This window comes from Acipenser ruthenus, chromosome 59 (genome assembly GCF_902713425.1).
Source record: "Acipenser ruthenus chromosome 59, fAciRut3.2 maternal haplotype, whole genome shotgun sequence".
NCBI lineage: Eukaryota > Metazoa > Chordata > Actinopteri > Acipenseriformes > Acipenseridae > Acipenser > Acipenser ruthenus.
In genome coordinates this window covers 940,392-959,450 of record NC_081247.1, presented here as the reverse complement: position 1 = coordinate 959,450, position 19,059 = coordinate 940,392, and the positions used below count along the sequence as shown (strand labels likewise).

The 19,059-nt window shown below is 38.4% G+C and overlaps 1 protein-coding gene across 1 annotated transcript in view; it reads left to right on the top strand.

Moving 5' to 3' along the window:
• The window catches only part of LOC117966804 (immunoglobulin superfamily member 1-like), a 46,369-nt gene extending 27,327 nt beyond the window's left edge, over window positions 1-19,042 (top strand). The window contains exons 7-13 of the mRNA XM_059018385.1: window positions 4,601-4,879; window positions 10,177-10,470; window positions 13,390-13,650; window positions 16,697-16,972; window positions 17,455-17,556; window positions 18,116-18,146; window positions 18,621-19,042. Coding sequence (XP_058874368.1) covers window positions 4,601-4,879; window positions 10,177-10,470; window positions 13,390-13,650; window positions 16,697-16,972; window positions 17,455-17,556; window positions 18,116-18,146; window positions 18,621-18,705 — 1,328 coding nt within the window. The 3' untranslated portion in view covers window positions 18,706-19,042. The remainder of the gene's footprint in view (window positions 1-4,600; window positions 4,880-10,176; window positions 10,471-13,389; window positions 13,651-16,696; window positions 16,973-17,454; window positions 17,557-18,115; window positions 18,147-18,620) is intronic.
• The last annotated feature ends 17 nt before the right edge of the window (window positions 19,043-19,059 follow it).

The following is a 19,059-nucleotide window of genomic DNA, read 5'->3' as shown; positions in this document are numbered from 1 at the left end:
CAGTAATAGTCTTATTATTTATTATTACACCGTGTAACAATTTTTTATTTTTTTTTGGTTCCTGGGTAGTAAGTGTTATTTCCTAATTGCTTATGCCTCAAAAGTATAGAAAATGGCTATTATTCCCCACAAACTTTGCTTTTGTGACCAGGACAGTGATATTTTGAAATTTACCTATTTCCAATGAGAAAACGGGCGAATTTGTGTCTTTTCGTTCACATAAAGTCAGAAAAAAACAACATATGAATCCAAATTAACATGTATTTATACTAAAGTAATACAACAATGACTACAAAAGATTTAGAAGTCAGTAGTTTTTCGAGATTTACGATTATACTGTAAATCACTTTCACGAATCAGCCCCCAAATGTAGTCTCCCATCATGTTCTCGTTATACTGTCCTTGGTAGCGGCATTCAAAGTCCAGTATATCCTGGTGGAAGCGCTCGCCTTGCTCCTCCGAGTACGCTCCCATGTTCTCCTTGAATTTATCAAGATGAGCATCAAGGATATGGACTTTGAGGGACATCCTACAGCCCATTGTGCCATAGTTCTTCACCAGAGTCTCAACCAGCTCCACATAGTTTTCGGCCTTGTGATTGCCCAGGAAGCCCTGAACCACTGCGACAAAGCTGTTCCAAGCCGCTTTCTCCTTACTAGTGAGCTTCTTGGGGAATTCATTGCACTCCAGGATCTTCTTTATCTGTGGTCCGACGAAGACACTGGCTTTGACCTTTGCCTCAGACAGCTTAGGGAAGAAGTCTTGAAGGTACTTGAAGGCTGCCGACTCCTTATCTAGAGCTCTGACAAATTGTTTCATAAAGCCCAATTTGATGTGCAGTGGTGGCATCAGCACCTTCCGGGGGTCCCAGCCGTACTCATCATACTTCAAGGCGTCCAGCAAGGTCTTGATGCTGTTGTAATCCTCTTTGAGGTGCACCAAGTGAGCCAGGGGAAGAGACAGGTACTTGTTACCATTATGGAGCAGCACGGCTTTGAGGCTCCTGGATGAGCTGTCAATGAAGGACAGTATAACGAGAACATGATGGGAGACTACATTTGGGGGCTGATTCGTGAAAGTGATTTACAGTATAATCGTAAATCTCGAAAAACTACTGACTTCTAAATCTTTTGTAGTCATTTTTGTATTACTTTAGTATAAATACATGTTAATTTGGATTCATATGTTTTTTTCTGACTTTATGTGAACGAAAAGACACAAATTCGCCCGTTTTCTCATTGGAAATAGGTAAATTTCAAAATATCACTGTCCTGGTCACAAAAGCAAAGTTTGTGGGGAATAATAGCCATTTTCTATACTTTTGAGGCATAAGCAATTAGGAAATAACACACACTACCCAGGAACAAAAATTGTGTTACATAGTGTTATTATTATTATTATTATCATTATTATTATTATTATTATTATTATTATTATTATTATTATTATTATTATTGTATTTGTTAAATGTATATATGACGGCGAAGCGCCGTGTATTTTGTTATTGTTTTGTTTATAGATGTGACGGTGTAGCCGTTTGTTTGTTATTATTTAGTAACGTGGATGGGAAACCCCATCCACACAGTAATTTAATAAACTCGTGCAGATTGTGGCCGAGTGGTAATAGGATAATTACTAACTAGTTAAACCCCTCGGCCACGATATAAAAAGCCTGCAGCTCTCCATGTTCGGGGTGGGTGTATGAGGAGCGAGAGTGGAGAGAGCGAGGAGACAAAAACGAGACAAAAACTACACTATTATTATTATTATTATTATTTGTTTATTTAGCAGACGCCTTTATCCAAGGCGACTTACAGACTAGGGTATGTGAACTATGCATCAGCTGCAGAGTCACTTACAACTACGTCTCACCCGAAAGACGGAGCACAAGGAGGTTAAGTGACTTGCTCAGGGTCACACAATGAGTCAGTGGCTGAGGTGGGATTTGAACCAGGGACCTCCTGGTTACAAGCCCGTTTCTTTAACCACTGGACCACACAGCCTCCTAAACTAAAACGATACAGGATCAGTGAAGGCTACAGCTCAGCCTGACCTGTGTTTCGTATCTTTTGTGTTCGTGATTTGTTTTATTTACATTTTTATTTTGCTCTGTGAGCACAGTTTCTTTTTATTAAAATATTTGATTTATTTTTGCTGATTTTTTACCTTCCTTCTTCTGCCGTGACGTCACCGCCCAGCCAGCCTGCCACAGTCCTACAGTACCATACTTCTCAATATCTTTTTCTGTGGTCTTCAGTCTGTTGCAATCTAGGGAAGTACAGTCTTCTGTCCCACCATATCAAGAGGCATCACCTTCTCTTCTTGTGCCGTAATCACCTGAAAAACAAAACACAACCCATCCCATACAAATGTTTGCCATTTTAAGCTCTGTCACTAAAATCTCCACTGTCTTTTATGAGCACCCGTTAATAAACTCAGTAACTCAGATTGCAGATCAGCAGGTGGCAGAGATGCTTTAATATCACCGAGTCAGCAACCTTTTCTTCAGGACCTTTAACCAACTGCAGCTGGGGTTGGAATCTGTCCCCCACTATTTTTGTGGCAGGCTGTCTGTGGATATGCTGGGAAGGTGTGTCTCATGCCACTGCCTCTCATTCCCCCCTAGGGAGCAGCATCCACAGCCTTCTTACCACCTACACCTAGCGAGGTCCCCCCACCAAGCATCTTGTAACCAGCCATGGTGCACTGAGGGAGGACGGATCTCCACCACCCCTTCTCCCTCCAGTTCAGTTCCATTCAGGAAGTGGCCCACCATGACAAAGTCACCGCCATTCTCAGAACAATTTCCTTATGTAGTGCTCATCCATTATGTAGGGCCTTCTTCCTGACAACAGAAGGGCACCGTTATTAAAAGCATCTCTGTCATCATTCACTAGGTAGCCAAACAGACACTCCTATAAATGTATACACTCAAAGATTACCTATCAAACAGGGATACCATATGGGAAGGTGTGGCAAAGTGGTTAACAGTGTGCAGGTGCAGGTGATCAATAATCAGACAAACAACGACAGTCCAGGTGCAATGGTTTAATGGTATAATCCAATGCCTGATGCCAGCAGTAAACAATAACAATGTTAATGAAGCAATACAGCAGCGTGTATTGCTTATTTATAATCTGTGGGTTTCCCCCAAAATAATAACAGTCCCGTTTCAGTTCACCCACACGTAACACATACACAAACACAAACACTGGTCCACAGTGCGCGCTCTAGTGCTCCCGGCATTAAAGTGCGCAGAGGTTTATATGAGGACAGAATCTCTCTTAGGTACTCTGGTGCTAAGCCATTCAGTGCTTTATAAGTTAATAGTAAGATTTTAAAATCAGTTCTAAAATGTATTTGAAGCCAGTGCAATGAGGCCAACACAGGAGTTATAGGAGCCCGTGTTTTCGTTCTAGTCAGAACCCTCGCTGCTGCATTTTGAACAAGCTGTAAATGTGATAAGACGTGATGTGGAAGTCCAGCAAATAAAGCATTGCAATAATCAAGTCTTACATATGGGAAGGCTTTCCAGAAAGCATTTTATACACGCTTACTATGCCAACTCTATAATTAACCTTAAATACAATAACTAGATCTACAATGATATGTTTAATTTAAATGGCTGGGATTTAAATATAGAATTAGCAACACCAAAGCAGTTAGACAAATAAATACACTCTCAAATCTCTATTACAGTATATCATTTAGGTAGGCAATTTAGGTAGCATATACAATCATAGGCAACACCAAACCAGTATTAAGTTAGTCTAATTAATATCAGGCAACTAGCAACACCAAGTATTGAACAAGGGCTCAGCTGGGTAGGTCCACAAATCCACCCAAAGTTCACTACTGCACAGATATTTACTTTCCTGTTTAAAGCGCTGTATACAAAATGAGCAGAAGAGAGAGAGAGAGAGAGAGAGAGAGAAATAAAATGAGATGTCAATACTTCACTCTAAAAGTTAGTGGATGTGTGGCAATCAACTAGCAGTAAACAGTTGTCAGCAAATTTTGTCCACAAAGCATCAATATAAAGTACTAAGCCAATTCAGACTGGAAACAATTACAGTCAGTCTCCAAACTCTCGATTTGAACAGGGAAGAATCCATCTGGGTCAAACCCGCAGAGCCGCCAGCTGCATGACCAAACCAAACCACTCTGCAAAGTCTCCTCTCTTCCAGTGATTGGACACAGCCGGTTTATGTAGGATAACAATCAAGACAATTTTAAACTATTTTAAACCACTTAATCAATAGTCAATTAGGCAATCGATTAGGATTAACAGTGCAGTGCAGCCCCTCTACACACCACACACAAGTGCAATCATACAGTATATTACCAACTAAACAAACTAAAATATAAATATGCATTATAAACATTACGAAGTTTAAATAGTGAAATTATGAACAAATACATATTTGTTGAAAACGCCACATACCAGAAACCACACCTGACTACAGTTTGTGTGTTTCCACAGAGCTGTTTAGCAACCCGATGGAGGACCTTATTCACCAAATCCATACTTAATTCTTTTTTTGACTTTGTTTTAGTTAATGTACTGTATGTATGATTGTATTTTCTTGTGTTTCTCCAGAGCTGTTTATCACACCCACTCTGACATTCACCCCTGTGAGTCCAGTGTGGAAGGGAGAGGCTGTGACTCTGCAGTGTGGGGCTCAGATAAATAAACAGGGCACACAGCTGCAGTACAGCTATATCAAAGACAATGGGGATCTGAGTGGAGCTCGATCACGGGATCAGCACTCAATCCCAGCGGCAGGGCTGAGAGACACAGGGAGCTACCAGTGTGAGGTGGAGGCAGCAGGGACGGGGGTGAAGAAAAGGAGTGATTCTGTGAGGCTTTCTCTGAAAGGTGAGTCATTTTAGACAGCAGAGGGGTTAAAGATTTATAATGAAAAAAAATGATGGGTGTCACTGTGGTTCAGATTTAACATATTCAGATTTTACTTCCTCTTTTATTGCAACCTGAATATGCATTTGTTTTAGTTTAATGCCATTGCTGGTGTAAAATTGTAATGCTGCCCACTGACATTATTAGTTGCTCTTGTAAACAGTGGCTGCTGGTGACCTCTGAGTCAGGGGAGGCACAAGTACAGGGGAGGCACAAGTACAGGGGAGGCACAAGTACAGGGGAGGCACAAGTACAGGGGAGGCACAAGTACAGGGGAGGCACAAGTACAGGGGAGGCACAAATACAGGGGAGGCACAAGTACAGGGGAGGGGGGATTTTAAAACTTCTTTTCACATAATGTGCAATGTATCTATTGTTTCCCCTTACCCAAAGGTCATCAGTAATCTCTTGTTCAGTATTATTAGCCTTACAGAAATTGAGATTTTTAATGTGATTTCTAACATGATTTTCAGCTTTATTAACAAATTAACATTGACAGGGAGTCAAAGTAAAAACACATTCATAAATAAGTTAGGGCCCAATGAAATCACTTTTATTATTTTCTGATTTCAGTTTTTACCGTTGTAAAAAATGTAATTAAGTTGATTTAATTGAACTTATGTACACCGCAGGCGCAGCGAACAACACAAAAGTGTAACTCTAGTACAGGCTTCTGTTTCTCCCATTCGGTTTGAGTTACTCTGCATTTGAGTAAGAGTCCGTTTTTTATTGAATTGTATTGAAAAAAGATATTATTAACTTTAAAAACGGGTTGTATAAGTTAAAGAAACACTTTTTTTTTTTCAATACAACAAAACAAATTATTGTTTTTTGTTTCTCTGTATTTGTCATCAGTCATTACAGAAAAAAAAACTTGAGCTTAGGTTTTACCACTAATGGTATTTAATTTTATTGAAAATGATTATATTATAATGGTATAATATATATAATATATTATATATATATATATATATACTGTATATATATATATTATATATATATATATATATATATATATATATATATATATATATATATATATATATATATATATATATATATATAAACACGGCTTGGAAAAATAACAACCTCTGATTGGTTAAACAGCATCACATGACCGTGTGTATATATAGCGTATAGCACAGCTTGCATACTAATGAGCCGCTTCACACTGAATAAATCACTACGCAGCACTGCATTCTAAATTCCATGACAAACTGACATTTTATTTGTTATTAGTTACAAAACCACAGCCAAAAATGAGTGGCATTTCACCTATTTCCTTTAATATATTTAGGGATGAAACTCCACATAACTGGTACAACACCAGCTTTCTGAGTGAAGACAGCAGTGTACCTGAAAAAAAAATAAAAAATAAAACAAGTGCACCAGCAAGAGTAGACACATAACAATAGATAAGAACCACCTAAATGAAATAGAAGAAAACAAAGATTGAAAAAACACATCCAAAAAAAATACAGCATGGGCTGGTTAATGTACTTAAAGAAAAAATATGGACATTCAAGCAGTTTAAACCAATTCGGGGCGTGAGGTTCCGATGATATGTACCACTTCTCGGGTGGTTAAAGTTATCACCACCCCAGGCGTGATATCTATCATGGGACCCACACGGCCCGTCGTGGTTTATACCTTACATGAATATATGTGTGTGTGTGTGTGTGTCTGTATGTGTTTATATATATATATATATATATATATATATATATATATAATTATATATATTTAAATTGACATCGGCAAGACGAATTAGAGAAATAAGTAATGAAATAGAGATAGTAATAAATTACATAAATTGCATGTTCCCTCCATCAGAAATGAGACAGTTGCTTCGTAAAGTAGACAACCTTGAGAACAAAACTCTAGAACATTTGAACAACAAAAAGATAATGAAATTACACAAATTAATAGGTCAACCGGGATTACAAAATAGAATAGGTCTAGAAAAAATTAAAATTTCAAATCATAACAAATCAGAGAATAAGGAAAACACTGCTGAAACACTTTGGAATAGAATGCTTGAGCAATGCGAGTGTAAGATTTTATGACGACTACAACATAGTTCAAATAGAGAAGGACGGGAACTGTTTCTTTTGATGTTTAGGTGTAGTTTTATACGGTTCACAAAATGACCATCGAACAATTAGACATAATGTAATAGAACTAATGGAAAGCAATATAAAACAATATGAAATGTACATCGACTCAGTGACCCATATTGAAAAAATGAAATTAAGTGACAGAAGTTATGGCAGCTGTAGACCTCCTAAATATGCCCATACACGTATACATAGACTTAAAGAATAAGGACTGTTTTAAATACGAAGGCACAATAGAATATATTAAAAAAATAAGAACGATCCAATTAATCTTTTATACAACAATAACCATTTCTCAGTTATTGTATTTAAAGACAATGAAACCGGAAGAAAATCTAAATACTGTGGCATAATTAAGAAAGATAATCAAAATAAATCTAAAACAGTAAAAATAAACCAGGTTAAAGTAAATAATAAAATTCAAAATAGCGAGTTAAACATGAATAGGACAGAGAATTCAAAACAGAAAGATAGGAGACCCAAAAATAGACATGGTACCAAATACACAAAAGAGAAGACAGAAGACATAGTATTCAATTTATCAAGTAGAACTTTAACCACATCCCAAAAAGCGGTACTGAGTAAAGGACTTAAGTTTATACTGACTAAAAGATACATCGATAAAGATAAACTGGCCACTGAATTAAAGGAGTGGGAGAGACACATGAGATTAGCAGAATATTTTTTCAATGAAAATATCTCGGATTCAGAGGGTAATTATGAACATGGGATTAAGGTTAATAGTACAAGCACATGGACTCCTCCGGATGGAAGAGATAAATGGTTAGATATGTATATTGAAGTAGTTAAACAAGAAATAATAGTAGGACTAAAGAAAAGATGTAAACTTAATTTAACCAATATTGAAGAACAAGCTATGACTGAGTTGTTAAATGATGATGATATAATGATAAGACCAGCAGATAAAGGCTCAGGAATAGTGATAATGAACACAGATGACTATATGAAATCTGTAGAATGTGAATTAAATAATACATATACATATGAAGAAGTTAAAATCAATAAGATCAATAAATCTGTAAAAGAGGTTAAAGAAATTGCGGAGAGACTAAACAATAAAGGCATTATATCAAAAGAATTAAAAAAATACATGCAGCCACATAATGCAAGAACAGGCCTAGCAAGAGGAAATCCTAAAATGCACAAAGAAAATCACCCCATGCGATATGATAGTCAGCACGATTGATAATCCAACACACATAATAGCTGAAAAACCAGAAAAACCAGAAAAACAACTTAGGTCGCACGTTGAGAAATTACCAAGCTATGTTAAGGATACAACACAATTTTTAAAAAGACTTGAATCAATAAAACACAACCTTCCAGAGAATACAATTTTATTTTGCATGGATGTAAAATCCTTGTACCCAAGTGTCCCTCGTAAAGAAACTTTAGAAGCTTGTCAAAAAGCACTAGATAATAGACTAGTTATTTTACATTTGTTGATAAGAATTACAAACAAAACGATGGTACCGCAATAGGATCTAAATTAGGAATGCATTTTGCCAGTACATACATGGGGAAATGGGAAGAACAATTACTTAGAAAATCGGAAAGAGAACCTTTAGAATACATTCGGTTTGTAGATGATATTTTTGGGGTTTGGACACATGGAGAAGAATCTCTTTTCCAGTTTCATAAAATGGCAAATGAAATACACAGTAATATTAAGGTGGACCTTCGATGGACAAGGAAAGAAATAGAATTTTTAGATACCATAGTGAAACTTGAAGAAGGTTTAATTGAGACGGACCTCTTCTGTAAACCTACTGACATGCACCAGTATTTACACATGTCCTCTGCACATCCGATACACACTAAAAGGGCAATCCCAAAGGGTCTAGGAATAAGAATACGAAGAATACGCTCAAAAGAAAGTGACTATGTAAAACAAAGAAATGTATTTAAAACAAATCTTAAAAAAAGAGGATACAAAGAAAGAATTATAGAGACGGAGTTAAGAAAAGTGGATAAACTAAAAAGAGATGATCTACTAGATTATAAAAATAGAGATAAAAAGGTCAAAAGAGTCCCATTAGTAATGACTTACTCTAAACTTTTGCCCAATATTTCTAAAATAGTTTGGAAACACTTGCGGATTCTACATAATTCAGAAAAATTAAAAAAAGTATTTCTTAAGGCCCCATTTGTAGCATTCAAAAGAGAAGCTAATTTAGGTGATATTTTAGTTCACAGTAAACATAAAAGAATAATTGACAAAATAGGTTCTACGAACATGTGCACTAGTAGATGTAAAGTGTGTAAATACATAGACAAAAGTAAAAATATAATTAAACACCACATATCCACTAAAAACTAATACCTACTGTAAAAATAGCAATGCTGTTTATGGAATAGCCTGTGAAAAATGTGATGAAATCAAATATGTTGGAGAGACTGGAACTACTTTATATAAAAGAATTCAGAACCACCTGATGCGCTGGGGAGGCCAAATCTAGACTGATCCTCAGAGCCAGCATTGCATGATATAATAAAAATATAAGTTTATATAAAGTAGTGTTAATTAGAATTAATACAGTTTCAAAGATAGAAGTAAAAATGATGTCACAATATATAGAACACCATTACATCATATAAGAATAAATCATGGATTTGAATGTAAACAATAACAAGTAGTTGTCATGCCGTCAAAAACCTATAAATACCTCCAATGTTTTGATTCAAACACAGGCTCCCTTGAGAAAGATATGTACAACATATCGAAACGTTGGGCAGCTGGCTCTTTGAGCTAATATATATATATATATATATATATATATATATATATATATATATATATATATATATATATATATATAAATGTATGTATTTGTTAAGTTGAGGAGCTCTGCCTCCCTTGCCTCCTCTAAGGAGCCTCCACTGTTATGTGTTATTCAGTGGTTACTGCAATAACTTCAGAAATAAATAAAACAAACTGGCATACAACAAAAGTCTGGAACTCTTTTGAAAAGCTGTTGGATTTAAAATTTCTAGGTGGGTCAGGTTTTATAATTAAAAAAACAGCTGTTGTCAGCTAGTTTTTATTTGATTTAAGTGTTGCTACTGATGCTCTGAAAGGGAAAGGTGCACACTAATTATATAATCTTTATATTTCTCCAGAGCTGCCCCAGACTACACTCACCCTGGAGCCTCCATTCCCAGAGATATTCACCGGGGAGACAGTCACTCTGAGGTGTGGGGTTGAGGGGGGTTCTGCTGGCTGGAAATATCTCTGGTACAAAGACAGTGAGGACACTCCAGTGCCCCAGACTGCTGGACGCAGTATAACTGATGACAGCTACACAATCACTGCAGCTGCTGTATCTGACCAGGGCCAGTACTGGTGTCGAGGACAAAGAGGAGATCAGCCACTCTACTCACAGCGCAGCGATCCTGTGAAATTAAACATAACTGGTGAGTTTACTCAGCTTAATGCAGACTCTTCATAGACAGTTACACTGACCATATGAGTTATTTTTTCATATTTTAAAAGGCAGTTATACATTTTTGTAATGATTTTATTAACCCAGATTAATGCAGAGCAATGGAGTTGAAATAGGAAGCATTCTGTTTAATTAAATTAATTGCAGTAAAATCTGTTATTATTATTATTAGTTTATTTAGCAGACGCCTTTATCCAAGGTGACTTACAGAGACTAGGGTGTGTGAACTATGCATCAGCTGCAGAGTCACTTACAATTACGTCTCACCCGAAAGACGGAGCACAGGGAGGTTAAGTGACTTGCTCAGGGCCACACAATGAGTCAGTGGCTGAGGTGGGATTTGAACCGGGGACCTCCTGGTTACAAGCCCTTTTCTTTAACCACTGGACCACACAATGCGTTAAAGCTCTTGAGTTAAAGCTTTTTGAATAGGTTGTATTAATGTACATCCTTTGGTTTACCCAAAGATATATTCAGATATATTCTATCTGATCTATGTAATCTGGTTTGTAAAATAGCGAACAATAACAAAGTCAAGACATTGATTTGGTCTGAAAGTGAGATAAAAACATCAAAAGGGCAATACCAGCGAGGTGTAAAGAAAAAGACACACGACTCAGCTATTACACCAAAAAACACTATATACATGATGTAATACAAGGTGTATAGCTGAGATAAAAAGAGAGGGGGATTGGAGAGAGAGCAATACTGTATACAGAGGAGAGAGAGAGAGAGAGAAAGTGAGATCTGTACAGAGGGAGAGTGAGCGGGAGATAAATACAGAGGTCTAAACAGAGAGGGAGAGATAGAGATGGATTGTAAAATCCATACAGAGGGGGATGAGACAAATAGAGAGTCAGACAGATCTATACAACAAGCTAAGCTCTACGGGGGTGGGTGAGAGAGAGAAAGATAAAGTGTGATCTACAGTATATATATAAGGGAGTGTGGCAGGGTGAAAAGACCTGCCAGGGTAATGGGGGGGTGGGGTGGGGGGGGGGGGGGGGGTAGGGGGTATTGGGTTGGCAGGGAAGGAGTTAAATTCCTCCCTGCCAGAACACACATGTGGGAATGTGGCTGTAGCCGTAAATTGATTGATTAGTCAGTCACGGGTGCGTGGGTGAAAGTGGCCAATGATCATTTTGACTGAAACTCCTGGGGCAAATTCCTACTTGGTTTGCTTGAAGGAGTTGTACACAACAAGCTTCAATATGAAAGCTGAAAGTTAATTTTAATTAAGATTTTAATGAAAAAAACATTTCTAAAGTAAAAATGGGATTCTGGACGGAGCACTTTCACTGATGCAGGTGTATAAAAACGGTAATCACAGGTAAGGTTAGAATTAATTAATCAATCAATCAATCAATCCATTTTATTTTTATATAGCGCCTTTCACGACAGGTCGCCACAAAGCGCTTTACAAGGATATAGAAACAATACCTATTACAACAACAACAACAAGCAGTAAAAAAGGAACAGAATAAAAACAAAACAGTAAAATATGTAAAAAAAAATGAAAAAAAAAAGTTAGGATATATAAGGGTAAAAAAGTTAGGATATATAAGGGTAAAAAAGTTAGGATATATAAGCTACATTATACAATGTGTTTTAATCTAGTTTTGAAAAGAGCAGCAGTGGGATCAATATGGAGACAGGAGAATATCAGCTCATGTAGATGAGAATGCCAAGCTATAAAAATGTTTTTTTAGGCTAGATTTGAAAGCATCGGCTGAAGGGGCTTCTCTAATTGTGATGGGCAATTTGTTCCATAATTTAAGTGCCATATAACTAAAAGATCTACCACCTGAGGTTTTGTTTCTGAATTATAGGTACAGACAGTAACCCAGCATCCAGTGATCAGAGCGGGCGATTAGGGACATAGGGTTTCATAAGAAAGTTACAAACGAGAGGAGGACATTCGGCCCATCTTGCTCGTTTGGTTGTTAGTAGCTTATTGATCCCAGAATCTCATCAAGCAGCTTCTTGAAGGATCCCAGGGTGTCAGCTTCAACAACATTACTGGGGAGTTGGTTCCAGACTCCCACAGTTCTCTGTGTAAAAAAGTGCCTCTTATTCGGTATGGAGGAGCAAGACCATTTAAAGCCTTATAAGTTAACAGCAACACCGTAAAATCTATTCTAAAACTAACAGGGAGCCAATGCAAGGATGCCAGCACGGGGGTGATATGCTCTCGCCTCTTGACCAGAGTTAAAATTCTAGCAGCAGCATTTTGTACAAGTTGGAGGTGAGAAATAATGTTGTGGCTAGTCCCAATAAAAAGACCATTGTAATAATCAACCTTAGAAGATATAAAAGCATGCATTAATCTCAATGAGTGCTTCGAAAGAGAGGTCTGTATCAAATATATAATATAGTTTTTTACATCTGCCCTAAAATCTGTACAGTCCATCAAATAAAACAAACCAAATGTGTATTCTTATTAGGTCCCAGTATCATGACTTCTGTTTTGTCTGAATTTAACATTAAAAAGTTTTTAAACATCCAGTTCTTGATGTCAGCAAGACAGATATTCAAAATGTTAGCAGCAGATACACACAGCCCTGTCTGAGGGACAAGTAAACCTGAGTATCATCAGCAGAACAGTGGAAACTAACGTCATGTCTACGAATAAGGTCACCCAAGAGAAAATGAGAGTGAAAGAGAGAAAGTGGATGAGGATGGAGAGATGGTGAGAGTGTAGTGGTGGTGATGCAGGTGTGTTTGTGTAAAACTGTCAGTTCCCTCCAGTCAGTGGTCAATCCTGACCCGTCTCTCAGCCCTGCTGATCTGAACTCTTTCTGTCTTTTCAGATCGATGGGTGATCCTGCAGACTCCTCAATCCTGACCCGTCTCTCAGCCCTGCTGATCTGAACTCTTTCTGTCTTTTCAGATCAATGGGTGATCCTGCAGACTCCCCTCCAGCCTGTGATTGAGGGAGACTGTCTGACTCTGAGGTGTCGTGTCCGCACAAATTATACGTTTACCAGGATTGTCTTTTTTAAAGATAATGAAGAGATTCAGTCCCAGAATAACACAGAGCTGAGTGTGGATCGTGTTTCAAAGAGTGACGAGGGGTCCTACAAGTGCAGAGCGATGTGGAACTCCTCAACTTACTCTGGTGACTCTGCAGAGGTGCGGGTGTCAGTGAGAGGTAGGTTCACTCGAACATCACCCCTTCTCTGTCTGTAATGTCTCTCTGCTACATTAATATTGGAGTCCAGGTCAACTGTATTTAGTGTATTACTAATTTATGGTACTAAAGCAACAGGGCCCCTATCAAGGGCAGAGCTTTCTGATATTGTGTTCTGCCAAGATGTCTTGAATTTGTACAAATCCACAGGAGGCCATACCAGATATAGCAATAAAGAGGCTCTGGATGGATATCAATTATTAAAGTAAATGTTGGTAGGTATGAAAGTTCCCTCATGTTTTGCTTGCCTTTGTTTTGTGGTCGTTTCACACTTTCTTGGATGTACTGTTTAGTTTCTTTTTGCCCATTTGAACATCTTACTGCAGGTATTTATTTTTTTATTTTTTTATCAGAAGTTGTCCCCTGAAGAAACTTTGTTTTTCTCAGAGAGGAGCACGTTCTGTGCAGACTAGAGTCCGGTGCTGAGCTCTGCAAGACCACAAGCAGTCTGACAAAACAATACAAGCACTGCTAAATCACAATGCAGAATCATTTGTTTCAAGTTTTATTTTATAAATAATGGTATCGTATTTTTTGCCTATGTTGTGACGGATTGCCTTCTTTGCCACAGGTGTTCCTTCTTAAAATATACACTTGACAACCAGGATGTGAGAAAACGCTGTAGCGAGTGTTTATTATTTACAAAAGAAAAATAAAGAAAACAAAACCTAACCCGATCTCAGGTCCTATCTAAACAGATGCTTTACCTAACTAATAGCGAAGCAGGCTAATCCTGTTACCTCGTCTCCAAAACCAAATCACAGTCCAAATCACAGTCCAAATACCTTTTCCAATAGTTTGTTGTCCAGTTTCACAGTAATAATAATAATAATAATAATAATAATAATAATAATAATAATAATAATAAATAATAATACTAATAATAGTAATCCAGCTCCCGAACGTCACTTTCCAGCTCCCGAACCAAACCCTCACAGACATTTTAAATGGTAACCAATTACATTGTTAAACAATTGACAAATCATTAAATGAATAATTAATTTGAACTGGAGCCAACCCTGACTCCAGTAGCTTCCACCTGGTCCTAGCGCCCCCCGTGTATTGTCTCTACACAATAGTAAGTATTTATTTTAAACCAAACTTATTTATTTTTACTTTCCCTTATTTAACACACAGTTATTATTTACAAAATGTATTGTTTAACCCGACTTCATTTTTGATCCCAAACTCTTTACATTATTTTCTTTGTTTACCATCCAGTTGGTTTACGTTGTCTTTTCACCTTTTCCTCGTTTTCTTTAACCAATCCCTCACAATATATTGTGCAACTTTATGGTCATTAATATAAAATATATATATAAATATTTACACTTGCAAGTTGAATACAGTAATTACATGTCTCTGCTTTTGTAATAAATGTCCAGAGTAGATTGCTTCAGCTTTTTCGTGCTTTTCTCAATGCATGCTGTTTCAATCTTGTTAACCAGTTCCAGGTAATGACTGTGTGAATTTGTGATTGCCTTTCTGAACTCATCCAGTGAAGGGGTAACTGGTTCTGTGCCTTCTACGTCCTCATCACCAGAAATGTCCTCATCCTGTCCCCGTCACTGTCAATGTCACTGGTTCAATAATGTCCTCATCACTCATAGTTGCTCATGAAGAGGCTTGGTTTTATTCAAATTCAATTTCCTCCAGTTTTGTTTATGATATTCCCAGTGTATCGCATTCCTCTCTAACAGACAGCATCTCATTCTCTTGACCACCATTTTCTGCACACCATCCAGCATGTTTAAAGTAGTTCACATGTTTCTGACATCTGCTCCCATGCACTGCGTGTGAATTGCATGGCTTGCAGAATGTCCACCTGGATTATGGTTGCTGCTGTCCATGCACTCATCTCTCTTAGTAGAAATGTTCTGTACCAGGATTTGAAGCATGAATAACCCCCTGGTCCATGGGCTGTAGTTCACTCGTTGCATTAGTGGGTAGAAAGTGCACAGTAACTGCTTTCAGGTCTGTGAAAGGGTAGTGTCACGGCCAAGGCTGGTTACCAGAGACCAAAAACTCAAGTTTAAGTGCTGATGCACACTTTTATTAGCAATACAGGAACAAAAAAATGAACAAAAGATTTAAACAAACACAAATCAGATTTGCACCCAAGCTGTGCTGTCCCGGTGCCCATGCCGAAAACACAACATGCTGCTCTCAGCCTTTCCCTTAAACTAACCCTTCCCAACAAAGGGGTTTTCCTTCCTTTATATACATGTGGCCATTCCCCAAATAGCACTCAATTATCTAATTAGAGAATGGCCACACCTGTCACTGTGGAGGGATATATTTAACCCCATCTCTGCCAAATGTGCATTTACACAACTAACACATCACACTATTTACCCGTCCGCCCTGCCACACACCTCTTCCCTTGTGCAAAACACACATGGCCACCACCGGCCACCTCCCTCCTTGATTAACTCCATCCCGCGTGGGTCGGAGGGAATGTTGGAGCTCAGCCAGCCCCAGTCAAGGACTAGATGGACAGGGCTGCCCTCACCAACCCAGACACCCTGTTGTCTGGTGCCAGCTGGCCCCAACATTGTCTCCTGGTCTTCTGTGGTGACCCTTGGCTTTTGTAAGGAGGTGCCCTATTAATCCCCTTTCTACCCCCTGAGCCTGGTGTTCCATTTGTCCCATCTCGGGGCTGCTCTCCAGAGAATAAAAGTGCTTCACTGTAGTCAAAATGCTCCATGTTGGTGATGTGTGTCTTACGCACAGTCAGTGGCTATGACACCGTGCCTCTTTCTATACAGGTAAGACTGTGGGCTCATATGTGGGATTACTCTTAGCACACAATGAACATTCAGTACATAATCTCTCTGTATGGCTGTTAAAGGCATGTATCTCATTGTTGTGACAGACAAACTATTCATTTGTGTATCTATAACCACAATGTCAGTCCTTAAGGCTGCACTGTCTATAGCTGGAAGAGGTTTCACCTGGTTTGACTCTCCACAGACCCTCTCACTGTGTTCTTGTTATCTTGTGTCAGAGCTGTTCTCCAGGGTGGCTCTGACAGCCTCTCCAGGAACCACAGTGAAGGAGGGAGAGGCTCTTAACTTGACTTGTGAGGCAGCAGTGAACAAAACCCCCCGCCCTGAACTCCACTACACCATTGTGAGAGACGGGGAGCCTGTGACTAACAGCACTGACTCTGCACTGTACAGCATAGCCAGCACTGAGAAGAGCCACACTGGGAGGTACACGTGTGCTGTGGAGTCACAGGGAGTGAAGAAGAGCAGCCAGGAGCTACACATTGAAGTGCAAAGTAAGATCAGAAACTTTTCATAACTGACTTGATGATTGAAAGTGATCTCATAGATTATAATAGGTATCATTATATTCCCAGTATAGAACCCTTAATAAACAGATCACAGAATTGCCAGCAATATCAACGCATTGGATTGGAAACAAATACACTGTACAGACACTGGTTCTACACTATATTCAGTAGGATATCTTACCCACTAATGTTTGTTTTACATTAGGTTTAATTACATTTAAAATAATTTTCCACTCTTTTGACAAACAATAAAATGAAAACATACTGATTTACCCAAATTAGTGTTAATTGAGTGATGGTTCAAATAAAATGCAGTTACAGCAGACAGCCATTGGAGTGACAAAGAGGCTGAAGTCTGTTCCTATACAGCGAGTGTGAGCAGGGTAATGTTCTTGAATCCCTATCAGCTCAGTCAAGGTGTATGGAAGTCACTCGCACACACTCATACTGTACCTTCCTTCCCCCAGCGTCCTGGCACAGCGCTGTTGCTATTGGCTACAGAGTGAGCTTCACTCTGATTCATTTCATTGTGTTCACTCTGCTGCTCCTTCAATACTGCAGGATCCAAGGTGAGACTCCCAGTCAGTGCACACATTTCACCTGGCCTGTCACAGCACACATGCAGGCTTCTTCCTGTGATTTCTACAGTGTGAACAGCACACCCCAGTCTTAGGGATAGTTCATTAAAAAAGAATGATTTCCTGATTAAATATACACAGCTAATTTACAGTGTCCAAAATAAACATTTAGCAAGTTTATATAAACACATATAACACAATTATAAGAAACAGCAGCAGTGTGGAGTAGTGGTTAGGGCAAACAGCAGCAGTGTGGAGTAGTGGTTAGGGCTCTGGACCCTTGACTGGAGGGTTGTGGGTTCAATCCCCAGTGGGGGACACTGCTGCTGTACCCTTGAGCAAGGTACTTTACCTAGATTGCTCCAGTAAAAACCCAACTGTATAAATGGGTTATTGTATGTAAAAAAAAATAAAATAATGTAATTGTATGTAAAAATAATGTGATATCTTGTAACAATTGTAAGTCGCCCTGGATAAGGGCGTCTGCTAAGAAATAAATAATAATAATAATAATAACAAACTGAAAACAATCTGCATGTTTGTTTTCCAGGTTCCCTGTGTATTGCTGGTGGTACATCACGGTAAGACAGTATTGACCAGTATGTGTACAGACAGGGGGCAGCACTCGCTATCTCTACCTGTCATCATCCTTTTCAGCACTGAAAATGGAGATGGAAACTTTCTGATTCACTCTTTAAGAATCCCTCTTGCAAACTCACCTTCACTTTGACCTGTGTCCTGAAATGCTGTATTGGGTTAATTTGGCTTTTTTGGTTTTCCAGATGATAAAGATTCATAATCATTATTCTTTGGTTCAAGTTCAATCCAGGGTATTTAAAAAAATAACCCTTTCATCAGTAATGTCACAAAGCTGCTGCCTCCACAGAGTGTCTTTACAGTTGATACACAGCTGCTCCTTACCCTGAAATGCACTCTGTGATTTCAATGAGACTTGATTACTCTGAAGCCTAGAAGTGTCTTCATCCTTTAAAGCTTCTGTTATTGCTGCAGTTAAACTCTGAACCCTCCTTGTGTGTCTCTGACATCTGTCTCAGGAAAACCTCGGATCAGGATCAGGAGCAGTCAGCAGAGAGGATTGAGCTCTGCAGCCGTGTGCAGCACACTGGAGTGTCGTACTGAAGATCAGCCTGAATGCAACAGTATTGCACTGTCCTGCTAGACCAGTCTGATGAGAATAGTATTGCACTGACCCATTGAAGATGTATCCATTGTTGGCTGTGCTCACTCATCTTTGTCTTGCTAAAGACCAGTCAGACTGCCATGTCTTAGGACTACTGCAAATATATTTTCAACTAGCTGTAGTTTACATAAAATTACCATAGACTGGAGTATTTTCTAAGAATGTATTGCTTATTGATTGATTATATTTTTTTGATTTAATTGATGGATTGCATTATTTAACGTTATGAAGTGCATTACTTAACAGTGTCTCTATTCATAAGCTATTCTGTAGTGAATAAACTGCTTTACTCT